An 18,436-nucleotide genomic window follows, 5' to 3' on the forward strand; every position below is an offset into this window, starting at 1 on the left:
CCGCTCTGGGTAGAGGGGTCCCGCGGCTCGGGGGGAGGGGAAAAAGGGGGCCCGGTCTCTGGCGGACATGCGCACTGCCAGCGAGACCGTTTCCGAGGACCCCCCCCCCTCGGCTCGGGTCCGGGAGGGGGAGGAGAGGGGAGGGGGTCTCGAGAGGGGGCGGGGCAGTGACGCGCCCGAAGGGGGAGGGAAAGCCGGGTCCACTCACGCGCCCGGAGGCGGCCCCGGGGCCGCAGCTTCTGTCGCGGTCAAAAATGGGGAGGAAAAGGAAAAAAGAAACACTAGGGAAAAAGAAACCAAACTAAGGCCCAGGCTAGAGGCAGAGGAAAGCGCTATCAATCTAGAGCGCCTCGCGCTCCTCTCCGGAAGCGCAGCGGCCGCAGGAAATGACGCCGGCTCCGAGCCAGTGCCGTCCTGCGCGCGGTTCCGGGCCGCGGAGAGAGGCCGAGAGCGGGACCAGGCCGGCCGGGGCCGCCCCCCCGCCCCCCCAGCGTGAGTCGGACCCGTCCCGTCCGCCGCCCCGCCCCGCCCCCGCCCCCGCCCCCGCCCGACGTCACCGGCCGCGGCCCCGCCCCCGCGGCCCCCCCGGCCTGTTGTAAAGGGGCGGGGGGGCCGGGGCCGGGAGGACCCTCGGCCCTTCCTTGCCTGCAGCCTCCGCTTCCCCCGGCCATTTCCCCTCTTAGGGCTTCCCACTTCCTCCTCTAAGAGGTGGGCTGACCTCCGAGGCCCCTTCACCGCCTGCCATCCCCTCCTTTGGCCCTTTCTTCCCTTGTCTCTTCCTCTTCTTTTTCTTTTTTAGCTTTTTTTGCAAGGCAAATGGGGTTGAGCGGCTTGCCCGAGGCCTCACAGCTAGGTCGTTAGGAAGGGTCTGGGGTCCGATTTGAACTCAGGTCCTCCTGACCCAGGGCCGCACCCCCTAGCCGCCCCGTCTGTTAGGGTTGCCCTTGGCTTTGTCTCCTCATTCCTGCTTTTCTAAAGTGAATGAGGAGAGAGCCTTTCTTACCTTATTCCTAAAATTCCCCAGGAGTCACAGAAAGCAGTTGTTTCCCCAGATTTCTCTGGTGATAGGAATAGAGTAACTTCAGTGTTGAGGGTATTTCCAGGTAAGGAAATTCCCTTTCTTTGGTGGCACCTTCTTTGCCACTTGGCTACCTGGCGTATAGAGAAATTAAGTCGTTCTTCCAGAGTAACCTGGACAAGTCTTGTCAAGTTTGTGTCAGAACACAGCTGTTTTCTAGCTCCAAAGTCAGCTCTCTATATACTGGCGGTGATCACACCAATTAAATTTTAGAGAAAATGTTGGGGGAAAAAAAAAGATGGACCACCAACATTTCCAACACAAATTGAAGGTTAAGTACCTCACCTTCCTTAGTCTGTGAAATGAGACAGTCAGACTAGATCCAGTGCTAATATCCTAATAAAAGATTTCCTGAGTTATTTGATTTTAGAGAATTTTTTTTAAAGTAGCAAGTCACATAACTCAAAAATGGTTTCATTCATTTATTTTTTTTTAGTTGGTTTTTTTTTTTGCAAGGCAAATGGAGTTCAGTGGCTTGCCCAAGGCCACACAAGTAGGTAATTATTAAGTGTCTGAGGTCAGATTTGAACTCCAGGGCCGGTGCTCTATCCACTGCACCACCTAGCTGCCCTCATTCATTTATTTTTAAGAGTCCCAAGTAACACAGGTTTCTCTTATTTTAGACATTTAGAAACTTTAATTTAGACATTTTCTTCACTTTTTCATGCTATTTATTCCTTCCAACCATCTTGCAAGAATTCATAAGTCTTACAAATTTGAAGATGACATTACAATCCCTATTTTGGGGGTCCTGAGGCAGCAAGAAGCAAGGTCATTGAAAAATTTCCTTAATATTTAAGAATCAAGATTAACTACACATTAATTTTTTCTTGTGCCTCCTTAGAAATTTTAAATTTTGTATATCAAGAACTAAGAAAGCTCTGATTGAAAATTTCTTATGTTTCTGAAACCTAATCAGGATACCATGGTCAAGACTTGTTAGCAATCATTTTATTTTCAAGTCAACTTATGTACTCGTCCAAACCCTGAAAAAACACAAAGGTATTTTGACTACATTGTACTATGTATTTTTATCCTGCTCTGATCAGATTTTCTGATCAGATTTTCACCTGGTGTTTGTCAGATCCACCTAGCATCTCTTCATCTCTCCTCTTTTTTGAAATAACTGCATTATTCAAGTAGTCCTTCACACAAACAGTTTGTGACAAAGGTCATTTGGCTCTGTAGGAGTCCCAAATGACATTCTAATCATGACTAGTCCATCAGGAATCTCATTGAAACATTAACTGACTAGGTGAGTGCCACAGGAATGAATGCCCTTGGACATTTTGCTCCATAACTAGAGTTGAAGGCTCTGATGACATGCTGTCACCACAGGACAGCTGCTTGTGTGTACCACTGGCTCAACTGGTTGAGGTCAGGGTCCATCACCACGTAGGTCTCTTGGTATTATTCTGTGCAATGGTCAATGGTCCCATGCTTCTGGCTGTTAATCCTCATTAATAATGCATATCATTGATCACAATGAGGACTATTCAAGAATGTATTTGAGAGCCAGATTAATGGAGTAGAAAACAAACTGCTGCCTGGGAATCAGAAGATATGAATTAAGTCTGATCCTGTTACTTTCTCCTTCTTGGACTGGGGATAAATAACTTTTCTGATCCTGCTTCTTCATTTCTCAAAGAGAGTTCAAAGTACTACTTGTGTCACAGGGCTGGTGTGAGAAACATGCTTTATAAAGAATGTAGAACTGAAAGAGTTTTGAAATCTAGTCCAGTCTCTTCACTTTTCAGATAAGAAAACAGGAGCAGGTTGTGAGGTTGTGACTCACCCAAGGTCCGTTCTTCAGTCATAGTGCATTCAGCAGCTCAGAACCAAGGATAACTTAGGACACAATCTTTGAGTGCCGGCCTAAAAATCTTTGATCATAGCTATTCTAGAGAGTTGATTCAGAACATGTCCTGCCAATACAGGATCTGTTTTTGTAAATCAATCAGTCAATATTTTAGCACTTACAATATGCTGAGAATACAAAGAAAAACAAAAGACCTTCCCTGCTCTCAAGGAGCTAGCTCACAGTCGAATGGCAAGGAGGGGGGTGACAGGCAAGCATGGATGTACAAGCAAGATACAGGATCAGCTGAAGAAAATCATATAGTAAAGGCAGTAGTTAAATCCCTTAGTTAAAAGGGATTGGCATAATGGCTTCTTGTAAAAGGCAGGATTTTAGCTGGGACTTGAAAAAAGCCAGCAAGTAGAGATGAGAAGGAAAGGAATTCCAAGACTGGAGTCAGCAGCCACTGAAAAGCACTGAACATTGGGAGGTAGAATGTCTTTTTTGACAAACAGCAAAGAGGCCAGTGTTGCTGAATTGAAAATATGTTGAAGAAGAAGACTGGAAAGATGGAAAGGAGTTAGGTTTTTGAAGAGTTTTTAATCTTGAAAGTTGTAGCCAATGGAGTTTATGGAATTCAAGGGTGACATGGCCAGGCTTGTGCTCCAGGAACTTTCATTTGACACTTGGGTAAAGGATGGCGTTGAGTGGGGAGAGACTTGAGACAGGCAGACCCATCATCAAACTTTGGGAATAGGGCCTTTTCTCAGTTCTCATCCTTTATGAGCTCTCTGCAGCTTTTAGTACTGCCTGCTACCCCCTTTTGAAATATCCTTTTCAACCTTGGCTTCTGTAACACTTCTCCAATCTGTCTGACTTTTTAAAACTTCTTTTCAAGACTGTCATGGCAACTCCTTCTTCCAGCGTTGGTGTCCTCTGAAACTTGGTTCTAGGCTCTTTTCATTACATCCTTTGCCTTGGTTGCCTTAAGTATTTTTAAATTCAGTTATCTTGTATGGGGAGAGGACTCCCAGATCTCTAGGTCTACCACTAATCTCTGTCCTGAATTCTAGTTCCTCATCTCAAAATGCTTGCTAGACATCTCCATGTGGATTTCTCATGTACATCTCAAGCAAACTCATCGTGTTAAAAATGTAACTCAGTTTCTTCCCTCTTAATCTTATCCCCTCGTGATTTGTTTCTATTTTTCTAGCTCCATTCTTCCTTGACTCTTTCACCTTTAGTATCTAATTAATTACCAAGTCTTATTAATTCTGCCTTCTCTTTTTAGCCATGAAAACCTCCACCCCCATTCAGGCTTCCATCACCTCTTTCCTATACTATTGTATAACCTCCTAAATGATCTTCATGTCTCTGATCTCTCTCCTGCAATCTCTCTTTCACCCAGCTGTCAAAATCATCTTTCTAAGACAGAGGTCTGACCACCTCACTCCCTTGTTCAAAGCCTTTTAGTGGCTCCTAAAGGAGAAACTCATCAACCTAGCATTCAATGGTCTTCACAGTCTGGGTCCAACCCAACCTATATTTCCAGCTTTGTTTCTTATAATTCCTATTCTAACCCAACTGGAGAACAGTTCCTTGAACTGGACTTGCCTCTTCCTGCCTTCCTGCTTCAGCCCAGAATGTTAACACCCAAGCCTGGAATGCACTCACTTCTCATGCCTCCCTTCTCTCTCCAAGGCTCCACTTAGGCACCAATCCCCTAGCTTTAATGCTTTCTTCCTCCTCAGACTATCCTGCATTTACTATCAAGTGTGAAGAATATGAGACTATAAGCTGTTAATAAAAGCAAGTTAAATTGAATTGATAGAAATTGAACCAGGGCCATCCCAACGGATCAACCAAATCCTAAACTACTAAGACTTCTGCTTCCTTCCCATGTAAAAACCAATTTTTTTAATAGAAGAAACCTGTTTTTCTTTTATTTCTATTTCATGATAATTTTAATTTACATTTCCATAGTACTTAGCATGTGCTAGCCACTATGCTAAGCATTTTACAGTTATTATCCCATTTGATCTTCACAACAACCCTAGAAGCTAGGTGCTGTTATTATCCTGTTTGCTGATGAGGAAACTGAGAAAAACAAGGGTTAAGTGACTGGCCTGGAGTCACACGAAGTATCTGAGGCCAGATTGGAACTTGTCTTCCTGACTCCAGACCAGGCTAATTTCCAGAGGACACATATCTTGATATACATCAAAATGCAAATTGATTTTAAAGTAAGTCTCAATGTGAATACTCCTACTGAAGCATATCACAAGGTCTCTAAGTCTTAGTAAGTTCCTGTGACTGAAAATTCTTCACTCTGAAGCCAACCTGGTCCCTGTCAGCAAAGATATGATCCTTCCAAGTCTTTCCAATTTGGAAACCTTTGGTGGCTTTTGAGACTCCATGCAGTGATGATCATTAGAGCAGGGCTTTAGTAGAGGATATAACTGGCAGATCAGATAAATAACTTTTGAATCCCATAATTTTTTTCAAATGAATTTGGCCCAGAACCCAAAGCTAGATAAACTGCCATTAAGTTTTCTACCAGAAATAATGAAGCATGTGAAAAATGCCTTCAGTACTTAGAAAATTCACTCCTACTTAAAGTCAGTATTGTTGGGATACTAAATATTGTCAAGGATGGTATTGTTTTTGCAACATTGCTCCCTGACATCATAGCTAGAACCCTCTAAATCTGCTCTTTTAAAAAGTGCCCCACTTCTTTGTCTTCATTGTTGGTCAGATAAAAATTTGGAGAGCATGCATTGGCTATCCCAAACAGCTTCTTTTAGCAACACTGCTACTCAGAAAAACCTGATCCATCACCCTTGGAAAATCTTTGAAAGTCAAGAATGACAAAATTAATTGTAGGGTTTAGTCAAGTGATCAGTCCTAGCAACATAACCATGAGAAAATATAATTTCTTTTTCTGTTATAGTATCATGGCTGCAGGTTATGGAGTGTTGGGAGATGATGGCTCTATTGATTACACTGTTCATGAAGCCTGGAATGAGGCTACCAATGTGTACCTGATAGTGATTCTTGTTAGCTTTGGCCTTTTCATGTATGCCAGAAGGTAAGTTTATCAAAACATGAAAATACATGTAATAATTGGACATCATGATACCTAAAATAATTAAAATTATGTGGGTTATTCTACTTTTTAATCTCTTCATATGGTATAAAAAATAATTTGTAATTCCATTGACTGATTATCAAACCAATATTACTGTTGCTTCTGGAAAGAGTATGTGACTTAACTGCCCTATCATTCCACTCACCATCCCTCTGACTTCCCAGACTAAAACACTCTTCCCTGGCTATTATGCCCCTTCTTCTCATTAGAATGCCTTTTCCTTAAGGGTTTAAATATTGGGACTGAATAAATTAAGTAATATTTATTGAGCACTTACTATATCCTAAACATTAGGAATAAAATATAAAAGCAAAGACATTTTCCACCCACAAGGAACTTTATGTAGGAGTGTGGTAATGAGTAGAGTCAATCTGATCAGGAGATTGCTAGGGCTGTAACCCTATCTGTAGCTGATGGGGTTAAGTCCTTAAGAAGGTAACATGACTAGTAAGAAAATGGCTAGAAGTAATGTGAAGCATGGTTGACTTTGTTCTAGATATATGAGTGGGCCATGTGATGTATTCCATTACTTAATTTAATTCCATTACTTAATTTAATTTCATCTACTTCTCTTTCTATCCTAATCTCTCATGACTTGAATTTGAGAGTCCTTAAATACTGGGCACTTCCTCCTATTATTCTGCTAAATTGAACTACCTTTCCTCCCCCCACACACACCCCATAAATTACTTTTTTCCAGTTCTACTTTTGTTTAAACTGTTCCCTACAACTATAATACCTTTTACTTCCTCACCTTCAGCTGTTGAAGTGCTACCCATCCTTTACCCCTCAGATCAGAGTCCAACTCCAAGAAGTTTTGAAATCTTGGCCATTTATAACCTCAATTTGTTTTTTTATTTAAGGCAATGGGGTTAAGTGACTTGTCCAAGGTCACACAGCTGGGCTATTATTAAGTGTCTGAGACTGGATTTGAACACAGATGCTCCTGACTCCAGGGCTGGTGCTCTATCCACTGTGCCACCTAGCTGCCCCTATCATGGTCATTTATTAATGTGATCCTAGGCAAGCCACTTCCCTCTTTGAGCCCATGTTTCCTAATCAGCAAAATAGAGATGATAATACTTGCTCTATCTCCAATGGTTGTGGAAAAAGGCCTTATAGTTCTGTAGAGATATGAACTGGATGAGAAACCAGAGACAGATGTTGCTTAAATTATAGAATGGAAATTCTTCTATCTAACCTTTATATGTATACCTGAGCCAGAGGGAACCAAAGTAGTACATTATACTTCTTCCTTTTCACAAATGACATGACCCAGTCATTTGGTAGAACAGAAACATTATAATGAAATCATGTTTAAATGTAAAATTATTTCTTTTGAATATTAGGGCCAGGAGAAGAATAGCATATTATGTAAATGAACATTCTTTATTGTCTTTCACATTTCTTTTCAATGTATGTTTTAGGAATAAAAGGAAAATCATGAGAATATTCAGTGTGCCTCCCATGTCAGAAACTTTGACAGAACCCAACTTCTATGACACAATGAGCAAAATCCGTTTAAGGCAACAACTAGAAATGTATTCTATTTGTAAGTATATATAAATATATATAGTGGGGTTCAATTTTAGAGCTTTAGAATTTCATAAATTTGTTTTCCTTTTGCATTGTATCCACTTAGCATTAGGACTTTGACAGTTCATTCGCATCTTTAAATATTGAACACAATAACTAAATACCTCCAATAACTTGGTTAGAGGAAAGTAAGAATTTCTAAAGTTTAAGTGGTACATTACATGTTAATTCCCTCTAATTTGGGGTAAAGAATGTTCCAAATTAACTGATGATAAATCTGTATAATTTTGTTTTTAATAAGGTTGACTATACAAATACTAACACTTTAATGGATTCATTATCTAATTCATATTAGAAGCAGTGAGATAATGCAGTTGATAGAATTCCATTCCTGGAATCTGGAACATCTGAGTTCAGACCTGGTCTCAGATATTTACTACTTACGTAATCTTGAGCAAGTTACTTTACTCTATCTGTCTCATTTTCCTCCTCAGAAATTGGGGACAATAATAATAGCACCTACCCCTAAGGTTGTTGTGATTCTCAAAGGAGATATCTGTAAAGCACTTAGCACAGTGTCTGGTGCAGAGTGAGTGCTGCAGAAATGTTAGCTATTATTAACAGTGGGGTTGTTATTAATATTGCTCCCTTCAATGCTAGATTGCAAATTTGTCATACTTTCTCAGCCTTTGCTCTTCTTGTTCCTATGTCCATCTGTAATCCTTCCTTAGAAGATCTACACTATGTTGGCCTTTGTTGGCCTTTCTCTAGTTCATAGATTTAGAACTGGAAGGCGATCGAATCCAAGTGTCTCATTTTACAGATAAGGATACTGAGGCATAGAGGAGTTAATTGACTGATCCAAGATCATAGAGCTAGTATTGGAGGCAGACTTTTAAGTTATTCTTAAATTCAGTGGGTCCAAAATTGAGCTAATTATCTTTCTTCTAAAATCTCTTTCTAACTTCCTTGTTCCTCTCAAAGGTTCCTCCATCTTCAGCTAGTCACAGATCTAAATGTTCTTTGACTCATTCCTGTTTCCAGTCCGTTGCCAAATTCTGTTGATTCGTGGCACCTCTCATGTTGGCCCCTTCTCTTCTTTGACACTTCTACCACTTTAGTATAGGCCCTCATCACTTCATGCATTCACTGTTCAAGTAGCCTTCTGGTTGATTTCTCCACCTCAAGTTAAGCAATGAAAAGTGGGGATTTAGAGGCAGACAACTGGGGGGGGGGGGTGTTAGGGTAATGGGATATGAAAGGGGGCTGGGTGCAGAGAAGAGGGATGGAGGACAGGGATGAGTCACTTCTGTGGTGAAGGATTGGAGCTGGAAGCATATGACAGCAAAGATCTTTGAAAGATGGAAGAGGGCTTGGGGCAGGAGTTTGAGGTCTCAGTTTTAAAGGTTTTTTGATTTGGATTTTTTTTTTGGATTTTTGCAAAGCAATGGGGTTAAGTGACTTGCCCAAGATCACACAGCATTAAGTGTCTGAGGCTGGATTTGAACTCAGGTCCTCCTGACTCCCAGGCCAGTGCTCTATCCACTGCCCCCTTTAATAGGGTTTTTTAAAGAAACACACCAACTCCTATCTATGCCACCTTAGGGTTAGTTCATTAACATATCCAAATCACTTCAAAGTTAACAGTAAAACTTCAGTCAATATTCCAAAGTTATCAACATCTTTTTTGATGTTCTGCTGATCTAGAACTGGGTAGATCTGGAATTTATCTAGATTTTACAAACCATAGAACCAGAACCTTAACAACAGTGCCCTCTTGACTGGGCATATACTAGTGAATGTGAATTTTGGTTAATATATGATACAATTTGCAAATTATGCTCCTCTGATGTTAGGGACAGTTTGTACATGATATGTAGGTTCCCCTTTGCAATCTCACTATTACCCCTTTTACTTCCTACCCATAAAACTTACTATTAGATTAGGAGGAAGTGTGGGGGTGTTCTGGTGGACTAGAATAAGATAGAACTCTTTCATAGGCACATAAAACAATCCATCTCTGTACTCCTTGCTTTTTCCCTGACTGTCCTCCAGGTCTGGAATTCTCACTCTCCTTATCTCGATGGATATTTAATAAATATTTAATAAACATTAAAGGGTTTAATATACGTTTATTGTGTGACAAGTTGCCCTCAAGGAACTTATGTTCTAAGAGGTAAGATTGTACACAAAAGTGATCTGAAAAGCAGAAAGGGAGGGAAAGGAAGATGAGGGAGTACCTCCTGGCTTTCCTGGTTTCCATCCAATCTCACCTAAAACTCTACCTTTGGCAAAAAAGGTATTTGTAGTCCTTAATATTGGTATCTTCCCTCTGAGATTGCCTTGCATATATACTGTTGGTATCTTGTTTGAACGAAGTTGTTCTCCTGTTACCTCCCTTGTTGGACTGTGAGCTCCTTCAGGGCTGCCATTGTTTTTGCCCCTCTAACCCCAGCTCTTAGCATGGGGCCTGGTCTGGAGCAGGCACTTAAGAAAGACTTGTTCATGACTGGACTTCTTGACTCCCAAGGCAAGCCCTATCCATTGTGCTCAGCTGACTACTGATTCTTTTCATCCTTGGATATCAGTGAAGCATTGAAAGGGCCCATCTGTTCATCTTTCCTCCTTCTTCTGGTCATCCATATCCTCAATGACATTTTTTAATGCCATAGACAAAATCTAAAGTTAATGTTAATGTCTCCACTTGACATTTAAAGTATAGGCAAATTCCTCAAAGCATGGACAAAAGGTTATTATTTACTTACCCTAAAGTCAGAGTTTTGTAGAAAGAAGAAAAATTTTAACATGAATACATTTGGGGTAAGAGAAATCATTTTTATTTCCTGCTATTAAAGTTTTAATTAAAAGAATTTTTGTTTATCTAAATATTCTATTTCTTACTAAAAAATGTGATTTGGGGCATTTAACTTCTATAAGTCCCAATTTTCTCATCTGTAAAATGGGCATAAAGTAGTACACTACTTATCTAGAGTACTAGTTCTGAGATCAAATTAAATAATGTATTAAAGTCTCATTGTGATTCTAAAATGCCATATAAATGAATAGTTATTATATATATATATGTATATATATATATGAAATGTATAGAACAAACTACTGTATGTTTGAAGATAAGTATCTGGAGATGAAATATAAAGTAGATTAGCTATCATTTAGAAGATAGAATTGCATGCTAATTTAATTTAAAACTATTGCTAATTTCTTGTTAAGAGACTCATTAGTTGAATAGCATTTTAATAATGTTAACCAGAATGACCAGTTGCTTTTATTATTTTAATAATTAATGACTCTAAACTGCTTCTATCTTTTTTTTTCCATTTTATGTATTTAACAGCAAGGAAATATGACTATCAACAGCCACAAAACCAGACTGACAGTGTACAGCTCTCCGTGGAATGAATGAATGAATGCTTAGCACACTGAAAACACAAGTTATATTTTGCTGACAGTTTGGTAGCAAATCAAATTATAATTCTTTTTTTAAAAAAGCTGAAGAACATAAATTTCTTTGAATTTAGGTATAAAACCATGTCACTTCAATTTTTTTTTGCCTGCATAGATTATTTCATTATTGCATAAATAGAAATGGTATAGCCACTTTGAGTACAGGGCAGCTTAGCACAAGGAATACATTCAAGTAGATATATTGTATATTAAAAAGAGGATAGTTGGAGAGGCTAGGTGGCACAGTGGATAGAGCACCGGCCCTGGAGTCAGGAGTACCTGAGTTCAAATCCAACCTCAGACACTTACTAATTACCTAGCTGTGTGGCCTTGGGCAAGCCACTTAACCCCATTGCCTTGCAAAAAAAAAAAACCCTAAAAAAAACCCAAAAAAGCCAAACAAATAAAAAAAAGGATAATTGGAACATGTAATTTATTTTATTATCTTAAGGAAGTACTGATCAGTCAAGGATGAAAATATATCTTCAGATTCCTGGTAATTAATGTGAAAGAGAACCTATATGTTGCATAGTAGAAAGAGAGCTAGATTTGGAAGCAACCAACCCAAAATCACAAGGCAGTTCTGCCTCTTAGTGTCTATGTGTCCCTGGAGGAAATGATTTAATCTCTCCAGGTCTCTGTTTCCTAAAATATAAAGGAAAGGATTAGATTGGGTGAACCCCAGGGATCTTTCCAGGTCTAAATACTAAGACCTCAGTCTCATTTCATATATTTTTTATAGCTTAAAAAAAATGGAGATTTGCTAGAAAAACTTCTTGGATTCTGCATATATCATTTTATTAGTTGAACATTCTGCACCCTTATTTCTAAGACTTCTTTGGTGATTTGATCCACCAGTCGCTGCAAATGACTGTCTTTTTTATTTCATGATTTTACCTGTTTATAATTTTAAAAACTTTTTTGTGGTTGTTTTTTCCTTGATTGTATTGCTATTGTTTATCCCTCCCCCATTTTTTTTAATTCCAACCTTCTAGTTGGGGGGAGAATGGAGACAGCTAGATGGAGAGTGGGTGAATACTCTGATGAGTCACTGGGGTGAGCTGTGCCTGCCTGGGCCTCTGTGTTTGGGTGCTGGCCCCATTACAACCATTGTGTATTGTTTATGCTTTTCAGCTATCAGCTTCTTGGAAAAATCTTGTATGTTTATATGCTTCACTATATTATGATGTTCAGGAGAGTATTTATGGGATATACATATTTTATGTTTTATTTAATATCAGTGCAATTATTTAAATAAGGATAGTTGATTAGAAGGTGGTAAAACTGAAGTTTAACTGCCTTTTTAGCTAAGATTCTATCATAATTATTCTTAATTTTCAAAGACAAAATAAGTATTGTTACTTAACATCTCTCCAAATATAAGAATTGCTTCATAATATAATTTTGAACATAAAAAAACAGATAAAATCAAGAAAACCTCATTTCCTTTTTAAAAAAAACTTACATTATTCAAAGGGAATTTGTCTCAACACTAAATTGTCTCACCACATGAAGCAGTTCATTCCAAGACACATAAGTTAGTTTCAGTGCCAGTCTGTTCTAGGAATTAAAGATTAGCTAAAAATTTGTAAATAAATACATCCAGTTAGGGGGAAGTGGGGAATGGAGTGCAAGGGCACTAGTCTTCCACATGGCTTTGTTTTTATGAGAAGTACCCTCTAGCCCCAAGAACAGAGCACCAAAGATCCAATCCACAGTTTGCCACAGAGATGCAGAGCAGTCAGTCCTGGACACACCATATATGGTGACTTAATTGCCTCATTTCCCTTCACTGAGAGGGGATTGTCACAAAAAAATAAAATAAAATAAAAACAGTAGATTATTTTGGTGACCAGTAAACCTTGGTAACTAAGGGAAAAGTTTGTAGAGTTGAGCTGACAGATGGGGTTCACCCTCACCATCTACATTTTCTATTTCTGGTCCCAAGACAGCTAGAATTAAGTCACAAATATTTGCTTACTGGGCCCACTTCAAATTCAGTCCATCCAATTCATGGCTTAAGGAGGCCTTCATCCTTGTTTTACAATCCTTTTATCAGACATACTACTTACAGTGGCTGTTCCAGACATCCCCCTCAAGCCCTTGACTTCACCAACAGATCAATAGAAGATTGAAACTATTAATTTGTTCAACTTTTCCCCTCCATACTTCAGAACCTCTCTGTCTTCACTCATCTCCTTTGATACAGCATAGAGGATTCATCTCAATTACTCAGGCAGTTTCACCACTGGGTGAAAAGCACTGTTAAGTAACAGAGATACAAAGATAAAAATGAAAGTATTTGCCCTAGAAGAGATTATGGACTATTCTGCTGGAGTCATGTATCATATACCTAGCAAGTTGGAAATCATTTTGGTGACGAAGAGAGTGCTAGTCATGGTAGATCAGAATATAGCTTGAAGAGCACTAGAGATTCCAAGAGAAAAGTGAGGAAGAACAGGTTGTGCTGAAGCATAGAGGCCAAATGGGTGGCTCTCTTTATCCAGGTGGGTACTTCTCCCCAGCTCCTGTGAGAGGTTTCACCATCGATTGTACCACATATTCCCACCTCTCTTTTCAGGGTCTTTCATATCCTTGACTGCCTAAAATCTTCCTTAGGTTTCCCTGTCCTGGGGGAAAAAAATACTCAAAAACCTTCCATTGACTTGCCATTTCCTCAAGCTAATACTACCTTCTGTTAGATAGTAAACAATACAAGTGGTTTACAATCATCAGGTCTACTGATTCACTCCCACCCTACCACTCTATCAAACAATTCCCTCCAGGGCTATTAATGACTTCTCAATTACCAGCTCCGTAACACTTGACACTTGATCTGTACAATACAATGCTTTATTAAGCTCCTGTTATGTTATAGGTGATGTATTAAGTGCTGAACAACTTCAATATCTTTGATATTCTTTATTCAATCTTTCCATGACATTATTCCCTCTTAGTTCTGTTATCTGTTATTCTGTTATCTATATATATATATATATATATATATATATATATATATATATATATATATATCTATATATATATATCTTTATATTGTCTTCCTCTTCATCTTTCCCCCATTTCCCAAGATTTAACATTGCCCCTCTCCTTTATATTCTCTCCCTTTGAGTTCTGGGTTCTCAGGTCTTCAATTAGCACCATTAAACTAATGACTACCAAATGTATATAGCTAACCCCATTTACAACTCTCCCTTTCCGTTCACATCTTTGCCACATTAATACCTCCTTTCACCTACACTATTGAAATTTACTAATTGTTCTTTATAGTCTCTTCCCTCTCAAACTTGCCCTTCACATAGAGGTTAAAATAGACTTCCTGATGCACCCAAGTCTAACAAGGTAGGTCACTTGCTCAAAAACCTTCCCTTTGTAGGAAGAGCCTTAAAGAATAAAACCCAGATTCCTTAGACCAGCATTTCAGGCCTTCTATAGTCTGTCTTCAACTGGATTTAGCAATCTTATTTCATACTATTCCCCTCCACTCACTTTGAGTTTCAGCCCAATGAATTCTTCAGCCATTCTAGAGCTCATCTAGGTATTACCCACTTCTGCCCTTTAGTGCAGACTGTCCATCTCATCTTTGCAATGCATTCCCTCTTCATTTCTGCCTATTAAAATCCTTATCTTCCTTCTGTCACTTCAAGTGCTGTGCTTTTGATAAAATCCTTCCCTGATCCTCCCACACACACATGTTAAAATTGTTTGCCAATCACTTATTAATACATGGATGCACTGTTCTATGTACTGGATATGCACAGCAAAAAAAGACCCCTAGAGGTCTTGAAGGAGCTTAGATTCTTACCAGGTTCAACAATATGTACATATACACATACAAACTAAATACTCAGTATTTTTTGTAAAGGAGTTCATAAGTGTGTGGGGGGGAAGTGAGGGTGGAAGGTGGGTAGTGGGGGTGAAGGTACTTTAAGCCTGGGAAAGCCTCCTTGTCGGGTGGCTCCTGAGTTGATTCTTGAAGGAAACAAGGGATCCCAATAGGAGTAAAATTCTAGGCAAAGAGACAGGATGAAAGTGTTAGGAATGAGGAAAAATAAGACCAATTTGGCTAGGTTAGGCTTGTAAATTTATAATAAAGATGGAAAGAAAGATAAGGACCAAATTGAAAAAGACTAAATACTTTGAGTCAATGAAATAAACCTCAAATTTTCTTCCAGCTTCTATTTCTATTTCTCCTGTTTTGCCTGTTGCCTTGTGTTATACATATTTGGATTTATCATTTTAGTTATGAAGAAACTGAGGCAGAGAGTCATTCAGTGCATTGCCTAGAACATGATGATGATGATGATGAAGGTATTTGTCCTCGATTCTTGAAGAAGATAATGAAATCAGGGAGGTGACGCCATGACAAGCACTTGAATTGGATTTGAGTGAGGAGGGGTGCTGTGCTGTCCACCAGCCTCACTTCTTCCTCCGGAGTCAGCTGGGTTCAGTGGCCAGACATGAATCAGAAGGACTGGAGATGACCCTGCATGTGAGGCAATCAGGGTTAAGAGTCTAAGTTCATATTTGAATTCAGAACTTCCAAATTTCAGAGTTGGTGCTCTATGCATCTATAGTAGGCACTTAATGAATGCTTGTTAATTGATTTCCACCTCCCTCATCTTGGTAACTCAGAAAACAATCAAGGATTAAGTTGCAGCTAAAATTGCAACATCCTTCGATCACTTAGGTAGTAAATCTCTGAGCCCAGATTTGACCTCAAGGTTTTCCTGATTCTATACTCAATGCTCTATCCACTATACCATCTAGCTCCAGAGTAGGAAGTGAGACTGGTGACTAAGCATAGCACCCCCTCATTCCAATTCAAGTGCTTGTCACGGCATAACCTCCCTTCAAGAGTGAAGGACAGACATCATCATGATCTTCCAGGCAATTCACTTAATGGCTCTGCCTCAGTTTCTCCATAAGTAAAATGATAAACCCAAATAAGTATAATAGGTTCCATTGAACCCTTATTCTGACCTTGAGATCATAAACTCTTTAAGGGCAGAGATTATACTTCTATGCCTAACACAATACTTTGCACATATTGGTTGAAATTTATTTTTTTTCTTTTTTGAGAAGTTTAAATACAAACTTTATTTAAATGTAATAAGGGCTGTTTATTTAAGTACATGTTGTGGGAGCAAAAAACTCTTAAGGAGCATATTTGGTCCAGCTTCAACCTTGCACCCTAATGAGGCTGGGATCAGTCCTAGCTATGAAAAAAGCAAAATGTCTGTTATTCTGAAATCCAATCCAATTCCTTCTCATCTTCACATCTAATCTTTAGTTTCCTTCAAAGCTCAGTTGATGGAAAAACTCCATAAGGCTCTGATCCATGCCTTCTTAAAATTGCCTCATTTCTTTTCTATACCTTTTGTATATATATATATTGTTGTTCTCCAAAAGAAGGGATAGATTAATTTTTGTGTCCTCAGCACCTAGGGCAGCTGGAACATCTTAGGCATTTAATAAATACTGATTGTCTGGTTGATCCCAATCTCCCTAATTTTTGCAAATCAAAACCCAAAGAAAGTCAACTAAAATAGTAAATTCTTTGGAATTTTCTCTCATCTTCTATGACAACCCTCCCCACATCCCAAGCGCCCATTATTTTCATACAGATGAATGATGCCCAAAGGCTCTCCTCCCAGGCCTGCCCTTGCCAAAAAAAATGCCAAGCCCAAAAGAAATACTCTTTCCTTTTTACTAAAAAAAAAAAAATTCCTCAACAGTCACTGGTCAGAGAAGCAAAGCATTCCAACAAACTAATTCTTAACCAAAGTAGTAAGGATTGATGGTAGCTTAATGTTCTTCTTCCCAGAAATATTTATATTTCATAAGAAAATACCTTAGGAATGCCCTAACATTTAGAGCACATTCTAGGTTTAATATGTATAAAACTAAAAAGACTGATGACTAGGTCAGGCTTGCTGGTGGTGGTCTATTTACCAATTTTTTAAACAGCTGATTTTTTAAAATAAGTTTTTGAAGGAAAGTAAGGATTCTTTGAGAAGAAAGTGAGGAGGGATTGAATTGTGTTCCAGTATATTTTGCTTCTGACCCCAGCCTCTACTGCTTATATACTTTTTAAGTTCTAAGACAGGGGTTCTTAACTTTTTTCATGATAGGTTTGTGAAGTCCATGGACTCCATAGAATTATTGTTTTTTAAGTTCATAAAATACATAGGATTACAGAGGAAATGAATTATATTGGAATAGTAATTTAAAAACATTCACAGTCCCTAGTTAGTAATTCTTTCTATGGATAAGTTTTGACTCAAGACTAATGGCTACATCCTCAAAATGTCAATATAAGAGGACTTTGGTCAATCAGGAACAAATAAAGGCCAAGATTCTAAAATTTTAAGTACCTATGACCTTAAAGGACCTTTTTTAATTCCCTTGAATTGTTGTCATTCAGTCATTTTTCAGTCATATCTAACTCTTCATGACCCAATTTGGAGTTTTCTTGTCAGGGATACTGGAGTGGTCTGCCATTTCCTTCTCCAGTTCATATGACAGATGAGAAAATGAGTCAAATGATAAATCTACTTGCCCAGGGTCACACAGCTAGTAAGTAAGGTTGTGTTTGAACTCAGGTTATCCTGATTCTAGGCCTGACACATTGTCCATTTCACCATCTAGTTGCCTCCATTCCCTTGAGACAACCACCCAAGTGTAAAACAGTACAGTAAGAATACATCCAAAGGAGAGGGCTTCAATGGAATGTCAACCAAATGTAGTTGGATTTCTGTTCCTTTGTGAACTAGACTACAAATGATCCCTGAAATCTTCTAGTCTGGAGATTCTATATGCTAATAATTTTCATGTGGTTTTATTTAGGATTTATGGTTCAAAATATCATTTCATTTTTAAGTTAAAGTATAAAAATGTTCTTTAATCCAATTCATTACTAAGAAGAATATGAAAATTAAATGGGAAACAAAGGTGGAGATGGTTTATAATCTGAAGGAAATAGCTTCATTGGGAAGACGCTATATCTCTTGACACATTTAAAACACATTGAAGCACTGAAGTATCTATGTTAAATAATATTTTCCTGTTGCATTCTACTTTCCACAATCTTTATTTTTCTGAAAAGTTGAATGCAAATTCAAAACTATAAAGGAAGGAAATTTCTTATACTTTTAGTTTCCCCTTTTCATGTCATCTCATTTTCCACTATTGACTAAAATACTCTAAGGTGAACTCATACTAAAGTATAAAAATATAAAGTATAAGCAGTCTTCCTAATGTAAGGTTAAAGTGTTTAATTTTTTTTAGGTTTTTTTTTTTTGCAAGGCAATGGGGTTAAGTGACTTGCCCAAGGCCACACAGCTAGGTAATTATCACCACCTAGCCACCCCAAGTGTTTAATTTCTTGAAA

General features: G+C 38.7%; 2 protein-coding genes across 3 annotated transcripts in view; one reads left to right on the top strand and one right to left on the bottom strand.

Moving 5' to 3' along the window:
- Positions 1–1,211, bottom strand: part of SLC20A2 (solute carrier family 20 member 2) — a 121,070-nt gene extending 119,859 nt beyond the window's left edge. Inside the window, exon 1 of one of the 2 annotated variants that reach the window (XM_074209041.1) lies at positions 1,004–1,211. The gene's annotated coding sequence lies outside the window, so the exon portion shown is untranslated. Of the gene's footprint in view, positions 1–208; positions 411–1,003 lie in introns of those variants that run through there. The other variant, XM_074209042.1, reaches the window with a different exon arrangement.
- On the top strand, positions 194–12,235 carry SMIM19 (small integral membrane protein 19). The gene is made up of 4 exons (XM_074209045.1): positions 194–492; positions 5,827–5,964; positions 7,452–7,576; positions 10,916–12,235. The coding sequence occupies exons 2-4, from the start codon at positions 5,831–5,833 to the stop codon at positions 10,978–10,980; spliced, it is 324 nt and encodes a 107-aa protein (XP_074065146.1). The 5' UTR covers positions 194–492; positions 5,827–5,830; the 3' UTR covers positions 10,981–12,235.
- Positions 12,236–18,436: the final 6,201 nt, after the last annotated feature.

This window comes from Macrotis lagotis, chromosome 1 (assembly GCF_037893015.1).
Source record: "Macrotis lagotis isolate mMagLag1 chromosome 1, bilby.v1.9.chrom.fasta, whole genome shotgun sequence".
In the NCBI taxonomy this organism is placed as follows: domain Eukaryota; kingdom Metazoa; phylum Chordata; class Mammalia; order Peramelemorphia; family Peramelidae; genus Macrotis; species Macrotis lagotis.